The sequence below is a fragment of the Tetrao urogallus genome, assembly GCF_951394365.1.
Source record: "Tetrao urogallus genome assembly, chromosome: 19".
Taxonomy (NCBI): domain Eukaryota; kingdom Metazoa; phylum Chordata; class Aves; order Galliformes; family Phasianidae; genus Tetrao; species Tetrao urogallus.
The window spans coordinates 5,157,386-5,180,318 of NC_136832.1; the positions used below are offsets into that span (position 1 = coordinate 5,157,386).

General features: G+C 59.6%; 2 protein-coding genes across 2 annotated transcripts; one reads left to right on the top strand and one right to left on the bottom strand.

Moving 5' to 3' along the window:
* Positions 1-280: 280 nt before the first annotated feature.
* TOR2A (torsin family 2 member A) lies at positions 281-3,416 on the top strand (the record flags this gene model as incomplete). The annotated part of the gene is given in 7 exon segments (XM_079544653.1): positions 281-309; positions 311-365; positions 367-568; positions 673-938; positions 1,966-2,141; positions 2,493-2,620; positions 3,172-3,416. Coding segments are annotated over 7 exon segments (1,101 nt in total), but the record flags the coding sequence as incomplete, so codon positions are not given.
* A 7,602-nt stretch (positions 3,417-11,018) lies between these two features.
* Positions 11,019-15,353, bottom strand: CERCAM (cerebral endothelial cell adhesion molecule; the record flags this gene model as incomplete). The annotated part of the gene is made up of 12 exons (XM_079544600.1): positions 11,019-11,253; positions 11,740-11,943; positions 12,008-12,135; positions 12,299-12,431; positions 12,507-12,613; positions 12,745-12,821; positions 12,907-13,026; positions 13,093-13,297; positions 13,374-13,508; positions 13,601-13,718; positions 13,927-14,037; positions 15,163-15,353. 12 exons carry the CDS (start codon positions 15,351-15,353, stop codon positions 11,019-11,021), a joined length of 1,764 nt encoding a protein of 587 aa, XP_079400726.1.
* Between the last annotated feature and the right edge of the window lie 7,580 nt (positions 15,354-22,933).

Sequence of the window (22,933 nt, forward strand, 5' to 3'; positions counted from 1 at the left end):
TGTAAATATGTTTTCACGGTCATTTCTGGATGTACAGATTCGCGGACAGTTCCTGGTGTAAATACTTAGGCTCATGCATTTTGTCCTGTAAATACGTGTACATAGCTCACGGCCTTGGTTCTTACATACAATAAACTTTTACGCTCTCTCTCTGGAGGCACTCCTCCACACCGGCACGCCGTGGTTGCTCATTGCTGGAGGGGGATTGAGGGACGCCCTCACTTTGCTGTTGGCAGGGCTGGGGATACGGGCGCAGGCACAGCGGTGACATCGGGCCGTGTGTGGGCGGGGCTATGCCGACCAGGCCACGCCCCTTAGAGCGAGACCACGCCCACTCCTACGTTGCCACGCCCACCTCCCCCGCGCCGCGCGGGGCACGCCGGGAGCTGTAGTGCGGGCGGTGCCGGAGCCGCGGCCGCCATGTGTCGCTCCGCGGCGGTGCTGGCGCTGAGCTTGGCGCTGCTCTCGGCCGCCGCCGCCGCCGCCGCCTGGGACCTGTGGGCACTGAGGGCACTGCGCTGCAGCTTCACGGAGGACTGCGAGTGCGGCTTCGAACCCGACCTGCGCGGTTAGGTTCCCATTCTAGGTCGGGGGTGGCACGGCGGCGTTGGAGCGACCGCAGGACGGGAGCCGTCGGACCTTCGTTTCGTAAAGGATTTGCTTTTGCCGCAGGTCTGGAGTGCGAGCTGGCCGTGACCCTGGTGGGGCAGCCCCTGGTGAGGCAGCAGCTGATGAAGGGACTGAGGCGGTTCCTGGAGAAGCGCAGCCCGGAGAAGCCCCTCGTTATGTCCTTCCACGGCTCCACCGGGACGGGAAAAACCTTCGTGAGCTCCATGCTGCTCCGGCACCTCTTCCCCGAGGGGCTGCAGAGCCGCCACGTCCACCAGTTCTCCCCCATCTTGCACTTCCCCCACGCGGAGCACGTGGAGCGGTACAAGGTGAGCGCTGCCCCGCGCTGCGGGTTGCGGCCGTCCCGGCGCTCGGCGCACGCTCAGGCTGCTCCTGAAGACGGCAGGGCTGCGGCTCTGTGCTTCGCCCTCTGCCAGAGATTGGAGCAAAGGCTCCACGCAGTGGCTGAAGGCACCTCTGCGATATGCGCTTCTGTTTTCCCAACAGCCGTTCTCGCTGTCATTTTCTCCCTCTTTAAATATTTACACGGCCCTTTGAATACGCAGCCAGAGTGTTTCACTTAGTGCCTTTCACCTGGAATTGTCTCTGTGCTTTCCAAATCAACAGCTGGGAAAACCTCTGTATGGCTGTGACAATTCCCTTCTCACCCAACAAGGAGCTTCCAAACACAGCTTAACCTGTGGCTCCTGCAGCTGACAGAGGCAAGAAATCCAAAGGTGGAGGTTTTCCAAATGAAACCTCAGCAGTGGGGAAACCAGCACACCTGGATATTTTCCTCCTGGGTGTTTGGAGGAGTTGTGTGTTCTTTTGCATCCTTACAAGAAATGTGCTCGGTAGGGTAAAGCCTCGTGCTGGGTAAAACGATGCAATTAGGAATTACACTCGTATCCCGGGGACCTAAGTGTTCGTGTGTGGGTTGGCACTGAAGTAACTTCAGCTGTAGTAAGGAAGGGGAGAACTGTTCTCATTTGGTGCAGGCACGTAATTCTGCACCAGAAAAGGAGGCGACGACAAGCACGTCTCCCTCCCAGTAACTGGGAACTGTAATGCAATGAAAGAGAAAAATGTAGAGAGCTGTAGGAGGCTGAATACCCAGCTTTAGTTTGCTGCCTCCTTCTCACTGCTTTAAATCTGCAATAGAAGACCTACAATGAGCTAATGGCACAGATAAGTCACGGTGCCAGGTATGGGACAAAGCAGCCTGCCTCAGGGCTGGCTGTTCCTGCTCTGAGCAGGTGGTGCTGCACAGCTGCTTGTGTGCTTCACCTCAGCCCTTGCACTGCAGTAGCTCAGGCCTCCCTCACTGCTTTATGGTCTGGTGGGTATTTTTCCTAGGAGAACCTGAAGCACTGGATCCAAGGGAACTTGACAAAGTGCGGACGGTCGGTCTTTCTCTTTGAGGAGATGGACAAGATGCACCCGGGCCTGATTGATGTGATCATGCCGTTCCTGGGACCCTCGTGGGTTGTGTATGGGACCAACTACCGCAAAGCAATCTTCATCTTCATAAGGTGAGATGCCCCTGTGTGGCAGTGGGGCATCACGGGGCATTCCTGCTCTTCACGTGGGCACAGCACGATGCCTACATCAGAACACCCTTTCATTTTGCTTTTCCTTCTCCAAGCGTTGAGCTTCTGCAGAAACCAGCAGATGTTATCTCCTCGTGAACAGTCAGAATTGGAGTGTCTGAAAAAGCTCTCCCCTTCCTGTTATTTGCTTGCCTTTGCAGGAGTCCTTTTAGGCCAGGCAGCAGGGCAAGCCTGGACTGAGCTCACGCAGGCTGGAGGATGACAGATGCCACCTCTGTCCTGCAGTACCACTGTCCTGGGTAGTAAGTTGTCTCATTCTCGTTACTCCTGCAGCAACGCAGGAGGAGAGCAGATCAATGAAATGACACTGGATCTGTGGCGTGCCCACCGGGACCGGGAGGAGATCAGCCTGCAGGACATGGAGGCAGCCATCTCCAAAGCCGTGTTTGAGAACCCTCAGAGTGAGTGAACCTGCAGTGTTTCAGCAGGGAGCAGAGCCCAGCAGAGGGAGCCAGGCCCACTCCACACAGCCACAGATGCTCTCTGGGATCTCCTAAGCAGGCAGAAGGGGACAGAAATTTGAAGGGAAAGGAATGGTGAGCTCCTCGAGGTTTTCTGGCAGAGGGAAGGAACGGCCTGCTTCCCAAGCCAGCAAATCTGTTAGCATGCTTAGCAAAATTCTTTGGAGAAAATGTGTATTCAGATAAAGCATGGCAAACAGCACAACACACTCACTGAGAAGGCACTGGGAATCAATCCCTGCTGTCTGCTTTGTCCTTGTCACAGAGCAGAGCTTAAAATCTGAGCAGCTCAGTTAAACCTAACCATTCCTGGGGAAAGACAAATCTATCTGGGGAAGGAGGGGTTGACAGCTGTTGGTTTAAGTCCTCGTACAAAACGAGCAGATCTGTCTTCAGCCGAGTCCTCTGGCTTCAAACAGAGCAGTTCCTTGAATTCCAAGGACCACAGACACCGAAAGTAAAATCTTCTGTCTCCTCCTTTGCTTTTGTAGGTGGATTCTGGAAATCTGGGATTATTAACGAACATCTCATTGATTTGGTCGTGCCCTTCCTCCCCCTGAAGCACCACCACGTAAAGCAGTGCGTCATCAACGAACTTGTGCAGCAAGGGTTAGAAGTACGCCAGGATGTTGTCCAGGAGGTGGCCGACAGCATCCCCTACTTCCCAGAAGAAGAGAAATTATTTTCATCAACAGGATGCAAAACTGTAGCCTCTCGGATCAGTTTTTTCTTCTAGCCTTGCTCAGATCCTTATGGGGCTGTAAAGCTGCACACTGGTGGGACGAGCACCAGGAGCTGCGTGCTGCCATGCAGTAGCACAAATGCCCTCCTGCTGAATTTGTCTTTCCAGCCCCAAGGGCACTATTGCAGAATGCAACTGTGGGAGCAAGTGCAAGTGATTTGATTTACAGCACTTTATCATTTATTCTGTGGCCAGGTGAAGGTGGTTATGCCCAGCCTGGTGCACCACTCAAGTCGTACCTGTGATGAAGAAGGGAAGATGTCAGGAGAGACTGCAGTGTCAGGGAGGCTTCTTACCCTGTCAGCAACACCAATCTGTAGCTCTCTCCTCTTCTGGCAGCTTCTGCTATCCAATGCATGAAGATTCTGAGCCCAAAAAGGAATTATTTTTTTTTTAAATACATTATTTTAGCATTTTTAAAAGCCATCTTTTAAGCATGGCAGTACCTCAGTTCCTTGGTACAACGTGACAGTGCTGGTGCTGACTGCTGCATTGCTGGCTGGTGAACACCCTCAACATTACCCTTTTCATAGAAAGGAAATTTTAGAGCCAACTTCTTCCCAGTTTCCTTTCACTGTGAATAGGTGCTGGTAGGGAGCACCAACAAAAATAGGGACACAACGAGGGAATATGGCAATGCTCAGCCTGCCAAGAACTCAGCTTCCCTACTTGTCCTTCTGCCCATCTTTCCCCCAAGGTCCAAAGGATTTCTCTGCAGCAAACCGTGGAAATGAAAAAAACAGGACTTACCTACAAAAAAAAAAAGTTCATTCCTACCTCCAGAGGAGACTGTGGTGACACTGATGGTTTTTAACAATACTTTTATTCAGTGGTAATTTCTACAGCAGGCTGAGGAATTGGTGCTATGAGCTCTTGAGCTTCTTTGATGTCCTTCTGCTGGTCAGACCTTGCAGGCACTGGAAGAACCAGCTCTGCTCAGCTCCACAGGAGTGCCACTTACGTGGGGACCTGAGGACAAGATAGAGAAGTTTGTACTCCACGCTGTCAAGCATGGTGGGTGTATGGCACTGCTGGCCTTGGTCCACTTTAATCTCTGCAGTCGGTTACTGGAGCACAGGTCAGAGAATCATTCCTACTGTGAGAATGAGCTGCCTGAGGGGGTTGTGTGAACGGGGACGTGGCTGAGGGTCCCTGATGTTCCTCTCGTGCCCTGTGCTGAAATGAGCTGCTAGCACTCAGGACCATTCCAGCCTTCCTCCAGCTTCCTGCAGCTTCGTGGGCAGCCATTGGAGGAACAGCCTAAATGCAGCCCGGGAGCTGGTCCATGTACAGACCATCCTGCCTGCAGAAATGGTAGCATTTCTAATTTTAAAATAAATCTTTTATGAAATAAATGGTTGAGGAACAGTCATTTGCTTGGATTCCTAACAGCAGCTATCGTGGACAGGTGCAGTAGCACTTTGGGGATTTAGAGGCATAAAGATGATGCTCTATAATTAGGTAACAGGAAACAAGACTGTGGCCTTTCCCAGGGGTGGAGGTGAAACAGCAGTCGCTGACCCTGACACCCTGCAGAGGAGCCACTGTAGGTACAAGAAAGCCACAAGGTCTGTCCTGCCACAGCTGCAGGCAGCCCATCTTTCCCCTGTGCAGAGCACATCTCTGCATACAAGGCCTTGTTCCCAGGACTGTGCCAATGCAGAAGGTGATACCCACACATCCTCTCTTGCCATCAGCAGCCTGGGGACAGGCACCAGTGCCCAGGCAATGCTGCAGGTCTACAGTAAACACCCATCAGACCCTTCAGCAAAGAGGGCTGAGAAAGAATGAGGTTCTGCTTGGAACGTTTCCCCACATGTAGACATTCCAGCAACCTACTGATGCCTTTTAGGTGCAGACAGTGGCAAAAAGCCTTTGGCAACAAGAGTAATTCAGCAGTTAAGTAGCCAAAATGTGCTTCTGTGCTCCAGAGCAAAGCCCTCATCAGAGTTTGAACAAACCCAGTTTAGAGCATGCAGCAGCAGCAGGCTAACACCCAAGATAAATTACCCCCCCCACACACCAGCACACACCTACTGCTTCTGTCCATCAGGCATCATCAGATGGAAGTCTTGGAGGATTCTGAAGTGTTTTATCCGAGGTCTGTTGGCCAAGGCTCCTCAGGATAGCCTGGACAGTCCTTCTTGGAAAGAGGCGGCGTGCAAGGGAAAGGATCTGCAGTGGCAACAAGGCAAGACCTGAACATCCTCCTGACATATCAGCACTCACAGAAAAACTTGCCTGCAAAGAGCTCTGCACCACAGGTTTCCCCTGCTGCAGCCAAACACCTGACAGCCTCACCAGGACCTGCTCTGACAGGGAACCTGTTCGGTTTTATTTTGTAAAGAAATCCCAGATCTGTTGAACCGTGCTGCTATGATAGCACAGTGCTTGGAGGCAGCAGTGTGGGGATACTCTCCCCTTGCCCGCAGTCAGCTGCAGAAGGGCTTCTGCCCTAGATTAGATTTAAAGAAACAAGAAAGTGAGAATAAGCAGAAGATGATCTGACCAATGACTCTAACACCAAACTCTTGTAAAAGCCAACGTATAACCATTGCTGCTTGGCTTGGACCTGTAGCCTATCAGGTCCCCCAGCTCATGTTCCTTGATCCCTGCAGGTGACCCTGATGCAGAACAGAAACCACCCAACCATCAGGCACAGTGCCTGCAGCTGAGCCAGGAATGCTGCCCGTTGCCTCAGGAGGGCACAGAGCAGCAGCAGCAGGGCTGTACCTTGCTATCCGTGGCGCTGAGCCACAGGCTGAGTGCAACATCCTCCTTTGAGCTCTCCACCTTCCCTAGGCACCGCTTGGCCACGGCACGGCACAGGTAGTGCAGTGCTTCCTGGGGGTCGTTTTCAATGGCCATAGAAAAGCAAGCTTCTGCCTGCAGGAACCGCCTGCGAGGGGACAGCAGTGTGTGCCTGGCTCACCACAGGCCCTCAAGCAGCCTACACCGCCCTGCTCTCACCTGGCTGCCACGTCCTGCCAGCCCTTCTCATGCAACACAGCTGCAACACGGCCCTGCACAGCACGGTTCCCTGGACTCAGCTCCAGCGCCTGCTGGTAATCCGCCATGGCGTAGGTCAGCTCCCCCAGGCGAAAGAAGCAGTCTGCAGAGAAGAAGAAGGGCTCAGCAGGGCTGAGAGGGGCTGGCTGTTGCCCCAGGGCTTTGTCTAGAGCCAGTGGGAAACACACACCTCGTGTGCAGCCCACCTCAGGTTTCAGCATCAAAGTCTGCGCTGCAACAAGCAGCACATGCAGCCTGATCCGGGGGAGAGCAGCAGTTGCCAGCTGTGCCCCAGAAGATACTACGTGGGGAAGGAGTAGTAGCACCAGTGGCAAATCCCCACTCCTCATCCCCTTCCCGCTGCTGAAACAGTGCACTGGGGTCAGGATCAAGGCAGAGCCCAGCTGCCCCACCTCCTGCTTTTGCCACAGGTCCCCAACACAGGGCTGCAGAGCAAGGCCTCTCTCTGCAGACATTCACTGCCTCAGTGCCAGCCACTGCTGTGTGACACCCCAGCATTATCCACAAGCCACTGACATTACCCTGCTGTGACAACCAGCCCAGCCACTTGCCTCCTCTGTTGGTGTAGAGTCCCTGCTCTGTCCTTTCATTTTGCAATGCTTCACCAAGGAGCTTTACAGCCTCATCAAGTTGGCCCAGGGCATAGCAGCGCACAGCACAATCATTGTAGGTGAGCACCAGCTGCCGCTGAGCCTCCCGGGCCTCTGGGCTCCCCACTGTGCTCAGCTCCCTCGCCCTGACCAAGTCCTTGCTGGCTGCACTGAAGTTCTTGAGCTGTCGGAGGAGAGTCCCCCTGTGACACAGGGACAGAGAAAGGAAACTCAGACAGCAGTACAGCTAATTACCTGCAGCAAAACGATCGCTACCTGAGGGTGAAGAATTCAGCAGCCAACGGGTCACTCTCAATAGCAAAGCTGATCTCATACAGGGCCCCACGCAGGTCTCCACACAGGGCCTTCAACACTGCCTGGGCTTTGGCCTCCTGGCCTTGTCTCAGCAGCCTCTGCCACAAAGCCTGGGCAGCTCTGTGCTGCGGTTCCAGCTTCAGGGCCCGTTGGATGTCCTGGTGGCACAGGGCCAGCTGCCCAGGGGGCCGGGTACCTTCAGAACCTGGTGCTTCCTACTGTGGCCCCATGTGCAGGAAGGGCAGCCAGGGTCCCTCAAAGGGACCAACATGGTCATACCTGCCCAAACCGCTTGTAGAAGAAGGCACGGAGCACATACATATCAGGGTTCCTCACATCCTCCTCCAGTTCTCTGTTAAGCATCCGGAGGAACTCTGGGAACTCACCAAGGGCAGCAAGGCACACGATGCTGCAAGAGAGGGACAAGGCTATGGGGAGCCTGCAGTAAGGCAGGGCCAGCCTGCTGAACAACCTGCAGCCCTGGCTTCACCTCCTATGGTAGAACACCCTGCAGTGAGGCTGCAGCTCAGCTGCCTGTATGAAGGCCTTCAGGGCCTCACTGTAGAGCTCCTGGTCCAGCAGACTCTGGCCCTGCAGGGATAGCCAGTCAGCATGGTCACAAGTTGGGGCTGCAGATGGGGAGAAGTGAGTGGTTGCTCACCTGCAGGTCAAGGACAAGAGCCAGACGAGCCAGGCAGTGCTGTTCTTGTGCAGGTGCCAATGCAAGCACCTTCATTAAGTTCAACTTGGCTGACTGGAAGTCATAAAGCTGGAGGAAAGCCTCTGCCCGCTGCTCATACAGCTCTGCCTGCACCATGGACACCCTCAGCCCATGCTGCCAGGGCCCAGCTATACTCCAAGAGCCCAGAATCATGCTGGCACCATGCTAACACCATAGCAAAGAGCACCCTGAAGCGAGGTGCCAGTGCTACAGGCTTAGCAATGCTGCCTCCTGCTCCCGGCTCTCCAGGGTCCCATTACCCGCTGTGGATCCAGGTTGATGGCTTTTGTATAGCAGATGATGGCTTCTTCCCACTGGCCACAAGAGGAGAAGCCCCGTCCTTTCTGCCAGCTGCAGAGAAGAACAGAGCCATAAGCTGGGCTCACACTGCCCAACAGGGAGACTGTCACAGAGCCCGGACACGCATGTGGCTGGAGGGCAGCAAGGAAAGGTGGTGGACGTGAGGACTGCCCTAAAGGCCGCTAAGGACATTCTGAGCAGGGAAGGCAGCAGTGTGAACACAGAGCAGCACCCAGGCACTTACTGCTCCTGCATCCTGCCCTGCACAATGGCGGGAAGGGATCCCACGCCCCTGGGGCGCTGCACGCTGCGCAGGCACTGCCTGGGCCCGAACAGCCTCCGCAGGGCCCGGTCCCAGCCGCCCTCCAGCTGCTCCTCGGGCACGGCTGTGGCAAACAGCTCCGGGGCCTCCATCTCCGCTCCTACCTGCGGGCTCAGCCCAGCGACCCCGGCTGCATCCCCAACCCCTGCCCTTCCTGAAGGGCCCCACCACAGCCACAGGGCACCCGAGCGACCGCCAGAACGGCGCGCAGGGAAGAAGCACGGATTGTCCGCCGGCCCCGCAACGCCTCACGGCCCCGCCCCGCCGCCTGCAACCAAGATGGCGACGTTGCCCGGAAGCAAGATGGCGGAGACGCCCTCAACCAAGACGGTGGAGACGCCCGCAACCAAGATGGCGGCGGGGCCTCCGAGGGCCTTGCTGGCTGAGGTCCTTGCAGATACAGACCGGGCGTCGTCCCGTGTCGGGGTCACTTAGAGGCTAACGGGGGGATTTGTCCTTCTCCTCAGCGGGACGCTGCGGGGTCTGGCCTGTGTTTGCGCCCTGCAGCGTGCTTGACCCCCCATAGGACAGTGCCGCCCCACCTCAGGGCTCGAAGTCCCCAGCTCCCGCTGAGCCCTGTCCCACACGAAGCCCCGCTCCAGTTCTCCCCCTTTTTTCCCCCTCTCCCTCCTCCTTCCTGACGCTGTCTGGCAGCGCAGCGAACATGGAAACAATCGGCGTGGCTGCCAGGCCTGGCAGGAGCGCACAGCCCTGGCGCAGCCCAGCACAGCCTCTTCCAGACCCGTGTTCCTTGGAGCCGGGCCCCGCACGGCCGGGGCAGCCATGGGGCAGCTCCAGCGCCGTCCCCTCACCCTTCAGCTGCCTGCGGGGGCCCAGCGCCTTCTGCCCCTTCACCACTGCCGTCCTCAGTCCCTCCCTGAGGTCCCTGCTGGTGGCTGCAGCCTCGCTCAGCACACCCCACGCATTCCCCTGCACAAACATCCCTTTCCCCTCAGCATCTGTTGGTGCCCTGCACCGTGGCTGTGCAGTAAAGGTGTCCCAGCACCCCGTGGCACAGAAAGGCAGAGCTGCCTGGAATTTCCTAGCTCACCAGCAGACCAGTCTGCTCCCACGGAGCTGGAGCAACTAGTGGAGAGGTTTCAGGCTGTCATAGTTTCTGAGTTAGGCTGTTTTCTGCCAAAACACTGGAGTTTCTGAAAGCTCCTGGCCAGCTTTGTTACAGCTCTCCTGCCAGAGCTGCTAGGGAATGCCTTCTACGCTCCAGCACCACTCCAGCCTCCCAAAAGCTTGGTGATCTGCTGCATGTGTCCTGTTTGAGCTACAAGCTGCAAGCACAGCAGCTCCATGCCCACGTCCCAGCAGGCACTGGAACGCACCCTGGGACCTGCCACCTCCTTCCTCTGCTCCAGCTGGCACCCAAACTTCACCCTCTGCTTACAGCTCCCATCCCAATCTCCTCACCCTGCAAGGTCTGCATCCAGGATACCACAGCCACGGGAGCAATAGAGGGGAGAGCAGCAGCTCTGGGGACTTGGCAAGAAGCTCACCTCTCCCCCAGCACACCCAGACTAGGGTCAGTTGCAGCCTTTTCAAGGGACTTGCTTCTCTCCACCAGTTTTCAACCAAGAATTGCCCTGCAGAGTGTTCACTTGCTCTGGGGACTTGAAGTTTTAGCGCAAAACAAACACTCTTGTAAAGCAAACATCCTCCTCCAAATCTGGCCACAAACGTGACACATGCCAGAGACCAGCAGGACTCAGCTGCAAATCCTGGTACTCAAATTAGCAAAAGGTTTTCAGTCCAAAGGCCAAAACCTCTGCTGAGAGCATCAGAACAAATGAGGGAAGGCACTGTCATCGGTGTTACCTGGGGGCAGCTCTGCCCAGCACAGCTTGCAGCCAGGAACGTCAGCTCCAACACAGTTGGTTTTAATCCTCCTGGGCTTCGGCCCAGATATGGAACAGGCAGGGGTGGCAGGAGGCCACATGTGCACTTCCAGGGCCTTCCCCCCTCCTCCTGAATCAGCAAATCCACATGCGACATCCAAAAAACAGTTTGCACTACTCAGGAGAGTACAGAGCCAGAGCACCACAGTCTGGCAGCCCCTCCGTCTGTCTAGGCACCATTTTGCCAACAGCCCCAGGGACAAATCCCACTTTGGAGCATGCCATGGGGAGAACCCAATCAACGATGGTCCCCCCTGGGCCACGATGCCTGGTCCCTATGGAGAAAAGCAGTGAGCATCCCTGCTAGTGGTCCAGGCAGGAGTAAGCCCTCTGCTCACCGATGCCTTCCCACGGGTGGGTGAGGAGAGTCTGGCTGCTCCCAGGGGGTGTCCACGTCCAGCACCAGCACCCTCAGAGCTCATCGTGGGATGCAGAGCGAAGATACCCCCCACCATCCCGCAGGTCCCTCAGGCTCTTCTGTGAGCCCACCCAGCCTGTCTGTTTGGAGTCATCATCCCAGATGGTGGAGGTCTCCGTGTCGCTCAGCCAGTTGCTGTCCCCGGCGTAGTGAGTGGGATAAACCAGGAGTGGGTGAGCCGAAAACACCTGCAGGTCCCGTGGGGCAAAGTGTCGCTTGTAGTCCTCGCTGGGGAAAGCAGGAGGAGAAGAACACATAAGGAGCGATGGAGAACACAAGCAGTGGAGTGCGTGCACGGGGGATGGCACTGTTTTGAGAGTGACATTGGCACCAGAGATGCTGTGTGCTCAGAGTGCCCCCCCGCCCCCCTTCCAACCCTTCATTTTACCATCCTGCTCTCCCCTTTGCCCACATCCTCTCCTCCAGCGCTTGCCCACCTCCAGCTGCCTCCCCTCCAGGACCCCCCACCCGGTGAGGTGCCCCCAGTGAGGCTGAGCCCTCCACAAGGCCAGCCCCACACCCCAGCTCCATCCCTGCCGCCCCGTGCTGGCAGAGGGCCATTTTCCAGCAGCCGGCGGCCAGGCGGGGCTGGGGGGGAATGAGCTCATGCTGCAGATGTTTTCTTCCAGCCAGGGCGGAGGGGAGAGACGGGGTGGGATGGTGGCAATGGAGAAGAACCACATGTTCCCACAGCAGCGCAGCCCTGCTCCTTACTTGGGGTGTTTGTCGTACATGATGGGCAGGAACTCATCCACAGGCAGCATTTTGGAGAGGGGCTCGGCAGCCAGCAGCTTCTGCGCGCCACGGAGGGAGATGGCGTACGCCAGGGTCCAGTAGGAATACCCAGCTACCACCAGGTTCCGGACACCCTCCACAGGAACTTCATCCTCTGCGTTCACCTGCTTCCTCCCCAGGTAGCTGCAGGGCGAGTGGTCAGAGCCGGCCCAGCGCTCGCCCCGCACCCCTCGTCCCCAGCACCTACACGAGGTCCCAGTCGTGCCGTGCCCCCTCCAGTTCCTCCATCAGCCGCTGCAGCCGGGCTGGGAAGGACACCTCAAAGCGCACGTCGTCCTCAAAGACCAGCACGCGCTGCAGCCCCTGGGACACGATCTGTGGGGAGGACACAGAGCTGCTGACCTACACTGGGCCATATTGGGTTATACTGTGCCATACTGGGGCCACTCACCCTGAAGGAGAGACCCCCTCCCCAAGTTCTCCAGACAGATGTTGTACAGAGGTTCCCTACCCGTGCTGGTGCCCCTCAGCCCCATACCTCCTTCCAGATGTTGTAGTGGCTCAGGAAGCATCCAACCTCCCCCTTGGTGAGCGTGCGGCCAGAGAAGGGGTCATAGTACCCCGGCAGCAGGTCCACTCCCAGCACCTTGATGTCACTGCTGTTGAGGGTGCTGCAAGGTGAAAGAGTGGGTCAGCACGGTGTCCCCAGCACCCAGCTCCCTCCCAGGGTGACACTACGCTGTCACCTCCCATCCACTGCATCCACCACCCGTGCAGCGATCTCCAGCTCCTGCAGGGACTCCAGCATCCGCCGGCGCCGGTCCGGCCGCCTCACCAGATTGATGAGGAAGATCTGGGGAGGAAGAGAAGAGTCTCACCGGGGCAGCGGAGGGAGGGCACATCACTGCAGTGTGAGACAGGGGACACAGGGTCGGCTGAACACCAGGGTAGGAGGTGTGAAGGGGAGGCGTGGGGGGCATTTACCTCATCAAAGCCCAATTTAGTGAGTAGTTTGGGTGGGACAGAGATGTGCCTGGAGCGCTGCATGGGGGGACCATCCACTGCGGAGAGATGGAAAATCCCTTCCATGGAGCCTGCAGCCCTCTGTCACTGCCAGGAACAGCACGGGGACCCCCTGGAGCTCACCCATGGCCTCCAGCGTGAGATGCACAAAGTTGACACGCTCATCCTCCAGAGTCTGGTGAGCCTTCACGGGGACGTTGATGTAGCCAAAGCGCTGCTGGTTGCACACGTGGACCTCAGCACCTGCAGGGCGAGGGGGTGAGCACCACAGAGGCTGACCCCAGCCCTCCCCAGACCGCTGATCCTCACCGGCCTCCTGGCAGGAGTAGGCAAAGACAATGATGTCGTCGAAAGCCCAGGTGTAGTTGGGATGGGGTGGGTAGAAGGCCAGCTGTGCTGTCTCCTCCTTCCGCAGGTCGATCAGGAAGGTGGCGTACACCATGGGCACGGCGAAGCAGCCCCGGTGCTGCCGGTTCTTGGTGGGGAAATAGTCAGCCGTGCGGCGATAGAAGCCCTGTAACACAGCGGTGTGACAGTGCCAGTGCCCAGGACGCAGTGCTGGGCAGCCCCCTGGGCCTTGTGGGCCGTACCTGGGGCGTTATCCCGCACCAGAAGTTGGAGTAGAAGGTCTGCGAGTCCAACATCGGGGCCACCACCGACTTGTTCTGCGCCATGAGGAAGGTGAGGGTCTGGTTGTTGGTCAGGATGCTGTCCGCATCCACAAACTGCGGGGACAGAGCTGGTGCTGGAGGCGTGGGGACACCCACACCCCACGTATCCCATGTACCACAACACCCGCCTGCTGCCTTGTCCCTACCAGGATGTAATCCGCCCGCAGCCCCCGGGCGTAGCTCAGAGCCTCCTGCTTCAGCCTCATCAGGTTTTCATAGCGTTTGTCGCTCCAGTGCTTGGGGCCGAGCTCATCAGGGTAAGCACTGTGCAGTGGGGGGAAGGCAGAGGGTTAACAGTGCGGGCTGGGAACGCACAAACTCAGTGCACACGCTGCATGCCGTCCGCCTGAGTCAGCGCCGAGCTGAGCTGGCAGCAGCACGCATGCAAAAAGCCCTGCAAAAACCCCGTGTGCACGCAGGGGAGAGGTGCAAGGAGGGGGGCGCGACACGGGGTTGTCCCCCCCGGCCGCACCTGGGCCCCTCTTCTGCCTTCCATGCCACCGAGTGGTAATTGCTGCCCACTGCCTGCAGCCATTCCTGCAGCATCGCCGTCGTGTTGTCCGAGTTGTGGTCCGTCGCACACCTGGGGGGGGGGGGGACACATCAGTCCAGCGGTGCTTGGGGTCCTTGGGGACCCCCCGGGCACAGACCCCTCCCTGCCCAACCACACCGAGAGGCTGAGCAGCAGAGGGGAGCAGGGCTCGCTCGGAAAGGCAACGTGTAATTTGGAGGAACCACGGCTGCGTTCGCCGGGGAGGGAAAGGCAAAGGGGTCATTTCTTCCCCACCGCCGTCCTGCGGCTCTCGCTTGCTCTCAGCCCCCGTCGGCCCCAACGTCAGCTTCCCAACCCCATTCCCCCACTCCTGCCCCTCTGAGTCCCGCTGCGTCCCCGGCCACCGGCTGCTCTTCAGAGGGTCTCCAGGGGGCGGCAGGACCAGAGCGGCCCCTCGGCTCCCCCCAGCCCAGCCTCCCCCCAGCGGGACCCCTCCCCGCCAGCCCCCGCCTCATCCCCCGTAAAAGTTTCCACTCCAGCATGTGGCGGCTGCAAAGGAGAGGGGAAGAGGAGGAACGGGGACTCCTCTCCCACCCTCCGCACGGTATTAAAAGGGGTTTGGGGAGGTTGTGCTTGGGCAATGGGGGGGACAGGACAGTCTCTATGGGGAGAGGGAGGCAGCGCCCATCCCTGAGGATGTGGAAGGCCCCCACGAGCTCAGGGTGCTCCCTCACGCACACCAGCTCTACAAATCCAGGAGGGAAACAGTGAGGGGTCTCCGTTCCCCCGCTGCAGCGCTGTGCCCCCACCCCTCTGCTCCCACAGCCGCTCAGAGCCCCCCACGCAGCCACAACCCCTCTGTGGCCACGGGGTGCCACCACCACGGGTTCCCCGCGCCCCAACGGGATCCCCATGCAGTCCCCACTCCTCCAGGTCCCCATTCCCCCCCACCCCGGATCCTTATTCCCCGATCCTTGAGAGGATCCTGAAGGAATGGGGACACCCCTCCAAGGTCCCTGTTCCCCTCGGATCCCGCTCCCCGTGTCCCCCACCCCCCCGAGCTCCCACATGTCCCCACTCCCCCATTTTCCCCGGAGCCCCCCACTCCCCACGTACCGCTCCCCCAGGACCCCCGCTCCTTCCGCTGCCCCTCCCCACCCACCGCCCCCATATCCCCCTAGGACCTGGGGGTGCTCCCGGCTCCCCCACCCTCACCACAGCGCGATGTTCCCCGCGGGGAAGTCCAGGCTCTCCAAAGCCCCCAGGCAATGAGGCAGCGAGTGCTGCGCATTGCGGGCCAGGAGGGCCAGCACCACCCGGGGGGGTTCGGGGCCGCCCCCGGTGCCGGTCCCGGTGCCCAGCAGCAGCAGCAGCAGCAAGAGCGCAGCGCAGCGCAGCGGCCCCATGGCGGAGGGCAGCGGCGGCGGGCGGGGACGGGGCGGGACCCGAGCACGGGATGGGCCCCCGCCCCCGGCCCAGCCCCTATAGGGACCCCCCCCCCCCCCCGCTCCCGACACCGGGAGATGGAAGTACGGACGAGGGCCGGGGGGACGCTCCCAGGTTCGTGCGGAGGAAAGGAGTTGTTGATATTATTTTTATATTCAAAACAAGCCGGCATCACAGAGCACCCCAAAACCCCACTGGGATGACAGCCAGCTTTAGGGCAACGCCCCCTCGCCCTGAGGACTCTACCGGGGCTTCATGCATCCCCGTGTGCCCCCCCGGGCTGAGGTCGGGGGCTCCGCACAGCAAAGATGGTGGAGGCGGCTGGGGGCCGGGGGTCTCAGCTCGTTCATTCCCGAGGTGCCCGGCCCCAACGAGGTGCTTCCCTCCCCCGGCTGAGCGGTTGCAGGCCTTACGGCGTTTGCAACGTGTCCGCGCTGCCAGCCACCCCTCGGGACTTCGGGCCAAAAATGTTGGTTAACCCCAAAGCCATAAATGCAGCACAGTCTGGGAGGGGCCACGTCCCACCGAGAAAGCGCCCATCAGCCCCAACCCACAGCCCCAACCCATAGCCCCAACCCACAGCCCCAACCCATAGCCATGCCGGGCACCCCTCGCCCTACGGACCCCGCTGCTCCGCCTGGGGGTCGCGGTGTGCCACCAAACCTCGCACCCACCCCGCGCTGCAGCCGCCCGTCTGCTGCCGACGCGTCCCGCAGCTCCATCCCGCACTGCTGCTGGCACGTCTGAAATGCGCCTGAGGACAAAGGGATCCAACCGCACCTGGGAGAAGGAAAGGAGAGAGAAAATAAACGCGGGGGGCACTGGGAGCATCAGAGCGCCTTGCAGCTCTGCTTACAGCCCGCGGTCAGAGCAGTGTTTTGGGGGACGTTGTCTTTGCGGAGCCCCCCGGCGCCTCACAGCGATGCAGAGGGGCTGCGGGACCCCAAAGCCCCGCACGGCCCCGCACGGCGCGGTGCTCCCGGTGCCGATCAGCCCCGATCCTCCGGGATCCGCGGAGCGCTGCGCTCAGCGCGGCCGCTGCTGCCACCTCCCGGCCCTGCGGGGTGCGACGGGGCCGGCCGGGGCGGGGGCGCGGCGTGGGGCTGCGGGGCCGATCCCTGCCTCGGGTCTGCAGCCCGCGGCCCCACAGCCCTTCATTCCTACGCCCCCACACGTGTATCCCTGCATCCCTACGTCTCTGCCACCCTGCATCGCTTCTTCATCCCCGCATCCCTCCGCTTTCTACATGGCTACATCCCTCCATTCCTCCATCCCTTCATCGCTCCGCCCCTACATCTCTGTGTTCTCACATCTATCCCCATCTATCCCCACATCCTTACATCTCTCTACCCCTGCATCCCTAATCCATCCATCCTTATATATCCCTGCCTCCTTCCAATCCTACTCTCCTACAACCCCTCATCCCATTTCTCCTACCACCCTCCACTCCCACATCCCCACATCCCTCTTCCCCTATATATCCCTGCACCCTTCTAACCCTACAGCTCCACATCCCCTGTACTCCTCCACCTCTCCACTCCCACACACCACCATTCTCACACCCCCAGCTCCCTGCATCCCCTCCCAGGGGTCATGGGCCGTGAATAGGAATGATACAGCAGGATTTTGGTGCCAGAGCAGGATTTGGAGAGTTCTGGTTCTCAGAAAGGCAGAGAGCAGAGCTCCCAGCAGCCGGGCAGCAATTTCTCCCCTGCAAAACCCCCTGCAGGTTCACCCTGGCGTCCCCTGGGCACGGGGAGCCAATGCTGCACCTCAGCCTGGGGAAACTGAGGCATGGAGCAATGCAAAGAGCAGCACACAGGGGCACGGTGGGCTGGAACAGGCACAGGAGAACAAACACTGTGCCTCTTACAGCCACTGCTGTTTGTGCACCTTACAACCCACCACCCTCAGAGCTCACTGAGTGTCTGACATCACCTAACAAACCGCTTTGGCCGTGCAATCAGGAAAACAACCAGGAAGGAGCAGGGGGAGCTGCCTGGCCTTTGCCTCGGGGTGACCACCCCCCTCATCTCGCTCTGCCCTGACACCTCCAGTGCTGTCATGGGGCTGCTGCAGCCCACAGTGCCTCCGAGCCAACATCAAGCCTGGCAGCACTGCATCATATCCCCTCACATTGCATCCCCTCACGCAGCATCCCATCAAATCCCATTGCATTGCATCACATCACACCTTATTCCATCCCATTCCAACCCATCCCATCCATCTCATCGCAACCCATCACATCACATTGTATCCCCTTGCACATGAATCCCATCCTCTCACATCTTACTGCATTGCATCCACCCCACTGCATCCTATTGCACTGTCTGCCATTGCACTGCATCCTATTGCATCCCATCACATCCTATCACATTTCATCCCATTATATCCCACTGCATCCCATTGCATCCTATTGGGACCCATCCCATCCCATCCCATCCCATCCCATCCCATCCCATCCTACCATGTCCCATCTCACTGCATCCCATCCCCTCACATCCCATTGCATTGCATCCCATTGCATCCTATTGGGTTCCATCCCATCCCATGCCATCCCATCCCATCCCAAAATGCCCTTTCCCACCCAGCCTCCAGGACAAATCACGTATAAAATCCAATGTTATTCCCTGAGGGCTGTAAGATCTCTCCCACCAGCATCTGCCTGCCCTCCCAGCTGTGCTGAGCTGATCTGGAGCAGCTGAGTGCTGAAATCAGAGCAGGGTTTTGGGCAGCCCAGCACCCCTCCACCTTCCCCACCCCCCCCCCCAGCCCAGCAGCTCAGCCCCAGCCCTGCACCCCCGGCTCAGCCCCAGCCTGGCACTGACCCCCCCCTCCTGCGCAGTGAATTTTCCATCCATATGTTTTCTTTTTATTTCCCGGTTACTTTTGGCTCCAGGGCTGAGGTTTTGGCCATCCTCACCTCCTGTCTCCACCCCTTCCGTCACATTCGTTACGTTTCTCAGTGAAGCCTTTGCAAAGCTCCAGGTTCCTCCAACGTCACGTTCCTCCAAAAGGTTCAGATGTGGGTGCACAAAACACGAATCAATACGTGAAGCTACACCTGTAGAAATGGAACCACTGAGGCGCCGCGTGGCCAGAGGTCGGCACAAACCTCCCAGCCTCCAACAATCCCTTATTTGTAAACCTATTTCATAGCAAAAGCTCTCCCTGCCACTCCGGGTGTCCCCAGGTGTCCTCAGCACAGCCCCAAATGGAGAAACTGAGGCACCTCTCCCTGCTGCCCCCCCACCCCGCAGCCCCATTCCCCATTCCACCACCTCCAGCTGTTGTGTAGATCAGGGCTGGGCTCTCCTCCCTCCAGCGTTCTGCTTCCAGCTCTGCTAAACCCATCCGCTCTGCTCCTCAACAGCCGGGTAAAAATAACAGCGACGAACCCGGAGCCTCCAAACCTCATTGCCCAGCTGGGAAAATCCAGGGGGATTTGGGGCCACCCAAGAGGAGCGGGGGGGGGCAGCGGGGGCTGCATCTCCGTGCTGGGTGTGGGGGCAGCTGCACTGATGCAAATGGGACAGAAAATGACCACTGAGCCCTGGGATGTCAGCCTTCGCCTGGGCCAGGCAGAGCCAGCGGTGCTGCAGATACCGGGGAGGGCACAGCCTTCTTCAGGGCCCGTCAGCCACAGCTGGAGCAGGGATGCTCAGTGCCACGGCACAGCTGTGCTCCGGCCAAGCGCTGTCCCTGCAGGTGGTACACGGGATGCTCAGCCCCACGCACGGCTCTTTTGGGCTGGACCCCACCTGCAGTCCCCACATGGGACCCAGCAGGGGCACAGGGACACTGCCAAGCGAGGGGAAAGGGAGGCTGGGAACCAGAGGGATGCACCTCCTGATCCCGACACCCAGCCTTGGGACACAACACCGGCACAGCTCCTGGTCCCCAGCCGAAAATCACAGGGATACCTGGCCCCAAATCAGGGCTTGCACCACCAGCGCAGCCCCTGCTCCTCATCCCAAACCAGAGGGATGCCACCAACGCGCCTCCAGGTCCCCAGCCCCGGGCTGTCCCGGTCCCATTATGGCAATGCCAGCCCCCCAGGGCTCCCCTCACTCCGTCCCCTCTGCACCCTTTGGACGGACGGTGACATCAGAGCGCCCCAACCGGCACCGACGGGACGGATCCTCCCCGCGAGGCGCTGACCCGTGCGCTGCCGTCCCCTCCGTCCCCTCCTTCCTCTCCCACCCACCGGCACTTCGGCTCGGCCCCGTCCCAGCCCGGGCAGCTGTGACCGAAAACAAAGCTGTCCCCGCACAATGCCCTTCTGTCCGCTCCCAGATGCTGACCGCTGGGGTGGACAGCGGCCGGGCTGGAGGCATTGAAGGGCCGTGCCAGGCCCCCGCTGGCAGGGGACAATGTTGGCAGTGATGGAGGGTAGGTATTTCAAAAGGTTTTGTTTTCGGCTGACCCGCCGAGCCAGCGTGACCCCGCAGCCCCCCACCCACCCGTGCTCCTCCGTCCCCATAGAACCCGGCCGCATTCCTGACCTCGGGGGGGAAAAGTTTAAAAACTCCTAGCGAGGAGACAATGCCGGTGTCATGGCATTGATTTAGGAGGGACTCTTTCCATCACAAAGGCGAGACAAAGGCGCTCGGCGCTGGGAAAGGGGCTCCGGCTCCCGGCTCAGGAGCGGGGCCGATGCATTGTGCGTGGGGATCCGTCCTCCCGCGTCCCACCGGCTGCCACCGGGGATCCCTGCGGCCACCGCGGGGTCCCCACCGCCCCGTGGGGCGGCTCCGACCTCCCTCAGCCCCGACCCACGGCGAACCCCCCTGCCGCGACCGGCCCGAGCAGCGCTTCCATAGCGCCCAACTCACGGTGTCGGCAGCGCGGAGCTCAGCGCACGTCCCGGACAGCGGCAGCGCTCTGAGGCCGCGCTGAGAGCGCTTTGCTTTTTCTTTCTTTTTTTTTTTTTTTTTTTAAACAGGAGAAATATTTTTCTCCGGTGCTGGACGGCGCTGCCGGAGCTGGAACCGCGGCCATTGGTTTCCTCACGCTCTCCTCGCCCTATTTATTTTTTTTTCCTGGCAGCTGCGGGCGGATGGGAGCTGGCGAGGTGCTGCTCCTGGGGCTGGGAGGCATTCGCTGCCCGGAACGGGGCAGCAGGAGGGGGGTTGGGGGCAAAGCGGATCCAAACCCCGACGCCACCCCGCTTTGGTTTTCCTTTTTTTTCCCCGTTATTTTCCTCCAGGATGAGATTTAATTTGCGGGGACTCTCCGGCAAAGTGCAGCAAAATCCCTCCTCGAGACACACAGGGAGGAAGCATTGGGCTGAGCTGCTCTGTTTTTCCCATTTGGGGCCAAAAACGCATTCCGTTCCCCGACCTGCAGGGACGCAGGGATGCACTCACAGCCCCACGGCAAACCCAGCCCCGCTCCCCTGTTAATTTTGTTTAGCAACTTGTCAGGTTGGTACATAAAGGAGGTGGAAAGATCAATCCCGGCTTTTCATCAGTGTGGGAAAAAGTATTTCACTAATCCATATTTATTGGTGTACGGAGCTGGGGGGGCCGGCAGGGGTACCCCAATGGTCAGGAGCAAAGGACAGGAGGGACAGTTTAAGGCTGCCCTTTGCGGAGGGGTCACATGTCACCAAAATCTTTCGGTTGTCTTTGGATTGGTTACATTCTGTTCTCTTTTTTTCAATTGGGGTTGCCAAGCAACTGGCTCAGACCGGCCAAGATATTTTCTTTATTACAAGTGGAGCAGAAAGCGGCGAGGAGGGGAGAGATGAAAAAAAAAAAAAAAGAAGGGAGAGGGGAGAAGAAGTTGAGACAATTAACATTTATAGGATCACATAACTTCATTAACTCGGCCGAGATTTGGGAAAGAGACTTAAAAAAAAAAAAGATGGGGGGGGAGGGGGGAGAGATGGGGACGAACAGGAGCTGCAAGCGGCAGCCCTGCGCTGAAATGATGCCCCAGGCAGTGTGGGGGCTCCGCACTTTGCTGCTCCCAGCAGTGGCTGCCACCAGCATGAGGCCCCCGGTGATGCTGATGCTCTTTTTTCGTTTTTTTACCACCTGATTTCTTTTGATTCTCGCGCTCTCTGCCCGCGCCGTGTCCCTGTGTCCTCACGTCCTCGTGTCACCGGGCTGTGGGGTCACAGTGTCCCCATGTCCTTGGGATGCTGCTGTGCCACCCCAAGGAGCTCAGCCCCCGGCGCAGTGCTCAGGCCTCAGCTGGCCCCTGGCAGGTCTGGTGCTGGGCTGAGGGCTGGAATAGGGATGGGATGGGATGGTAGAGGGCAACAGGGGTGGCAAAGGGGATGGTGATGGCGATGACAATGGGGATGGAGATGATGGGGATGGGGACAAAGACGGAAGTGGGGACGGGGACAGGGATGCGGACGCGCAGCATCACAGCAGGCTGCTCCGAGCATCTTCAGCGCCGCGGGATTCCCTCTTCCATCCTGAGCCATTTCCTCCCCCCACGTGGCCGAGCAGTGTGCGAGGAGCTGGGGGGCGGGGGGCGAGGAGAGGCACGGACCCCCTCCCCATGGACCCCCATGGCCCCGCAGCCCCCCGCGGCTCTGCCCGGGGCCCCCCGCGGCCCAGTGGGCAGCGATGGGTGAAGGCAAGGAGCGGCCCCGTGCTCCCCACCGGGGCTGCAGGGACCCCGCGGGGCCGGGGACCCCCGTGCCGGGTGGAGCAGGCGCTGCCCCCGCTCTGCCCGCAGCTGCCGGCCCGGCGAGTCGGTAATATTCATCAGGGGACTACAATGAGCATTATTTATCCCCGGCACTCGCTGCTATGGGATGGGGGGGAGCGAATAAGAGGGGGGGGGGACAGCGCGGGGTGCAGGTGACCCCAACACCGCGGGACTCGGGCACCGACACCCCGATCCCGGAGCAGAGGGGCCGGGGGGGAATCAGAGCCGCCATCAGGGGGGCGGGGGGGGGACACGGCCGCATCCCGCGGGGGCGACGGGGGGAGCGCGACCCCCAAAAGGGGAAACCCCGAGGCGGGAGGGGACACCCCGAGCGGGCGAACCCCGGGACCCCACAGCGGGGACGGCAGCCGGGGCCGCGCCGGGCCGTGCCGAGCCGGGCCGGGGGCTGCCGGGTGGGAGCTGTGTCTTTAAGAGATGGCTGGCTCCAGGTTGCAGCTGCTGTTTCTGTGCTATAGAGACAGTGGAGATTCATTACTCCTAAAACACAATGGGCATTTATCACCCCGTGGTGTTATTCAAATCCAGTACCAATTGAAGGTCATCCCCATTCTTTTCTCGCCGGCTCTGCAACACATTTATTGTTGTGCCGTTCAACTAAAAGCCCTGCCCGGCCCCGGCGCAGCCCGCAGAGCCCCGGCGTGCGCATCCCTCGCGGGCGGATTTGGGACCCTCCCGGCTGGATACAACGTGGAGGACGCGGGTCAGCGCCGGCTCGGCTCGGCCCGGCCCGGCTCGGGGAGGTGCCGGCCGGCAGCAGGTGCAGCGGAGCCCCGAGCCCCGCCGAGCCGCCCGCTCCGCCCCCGCGGGCCGCACTTTCCGCGCCCCGTGGAAACTCGGAGCCCCGCGGGCC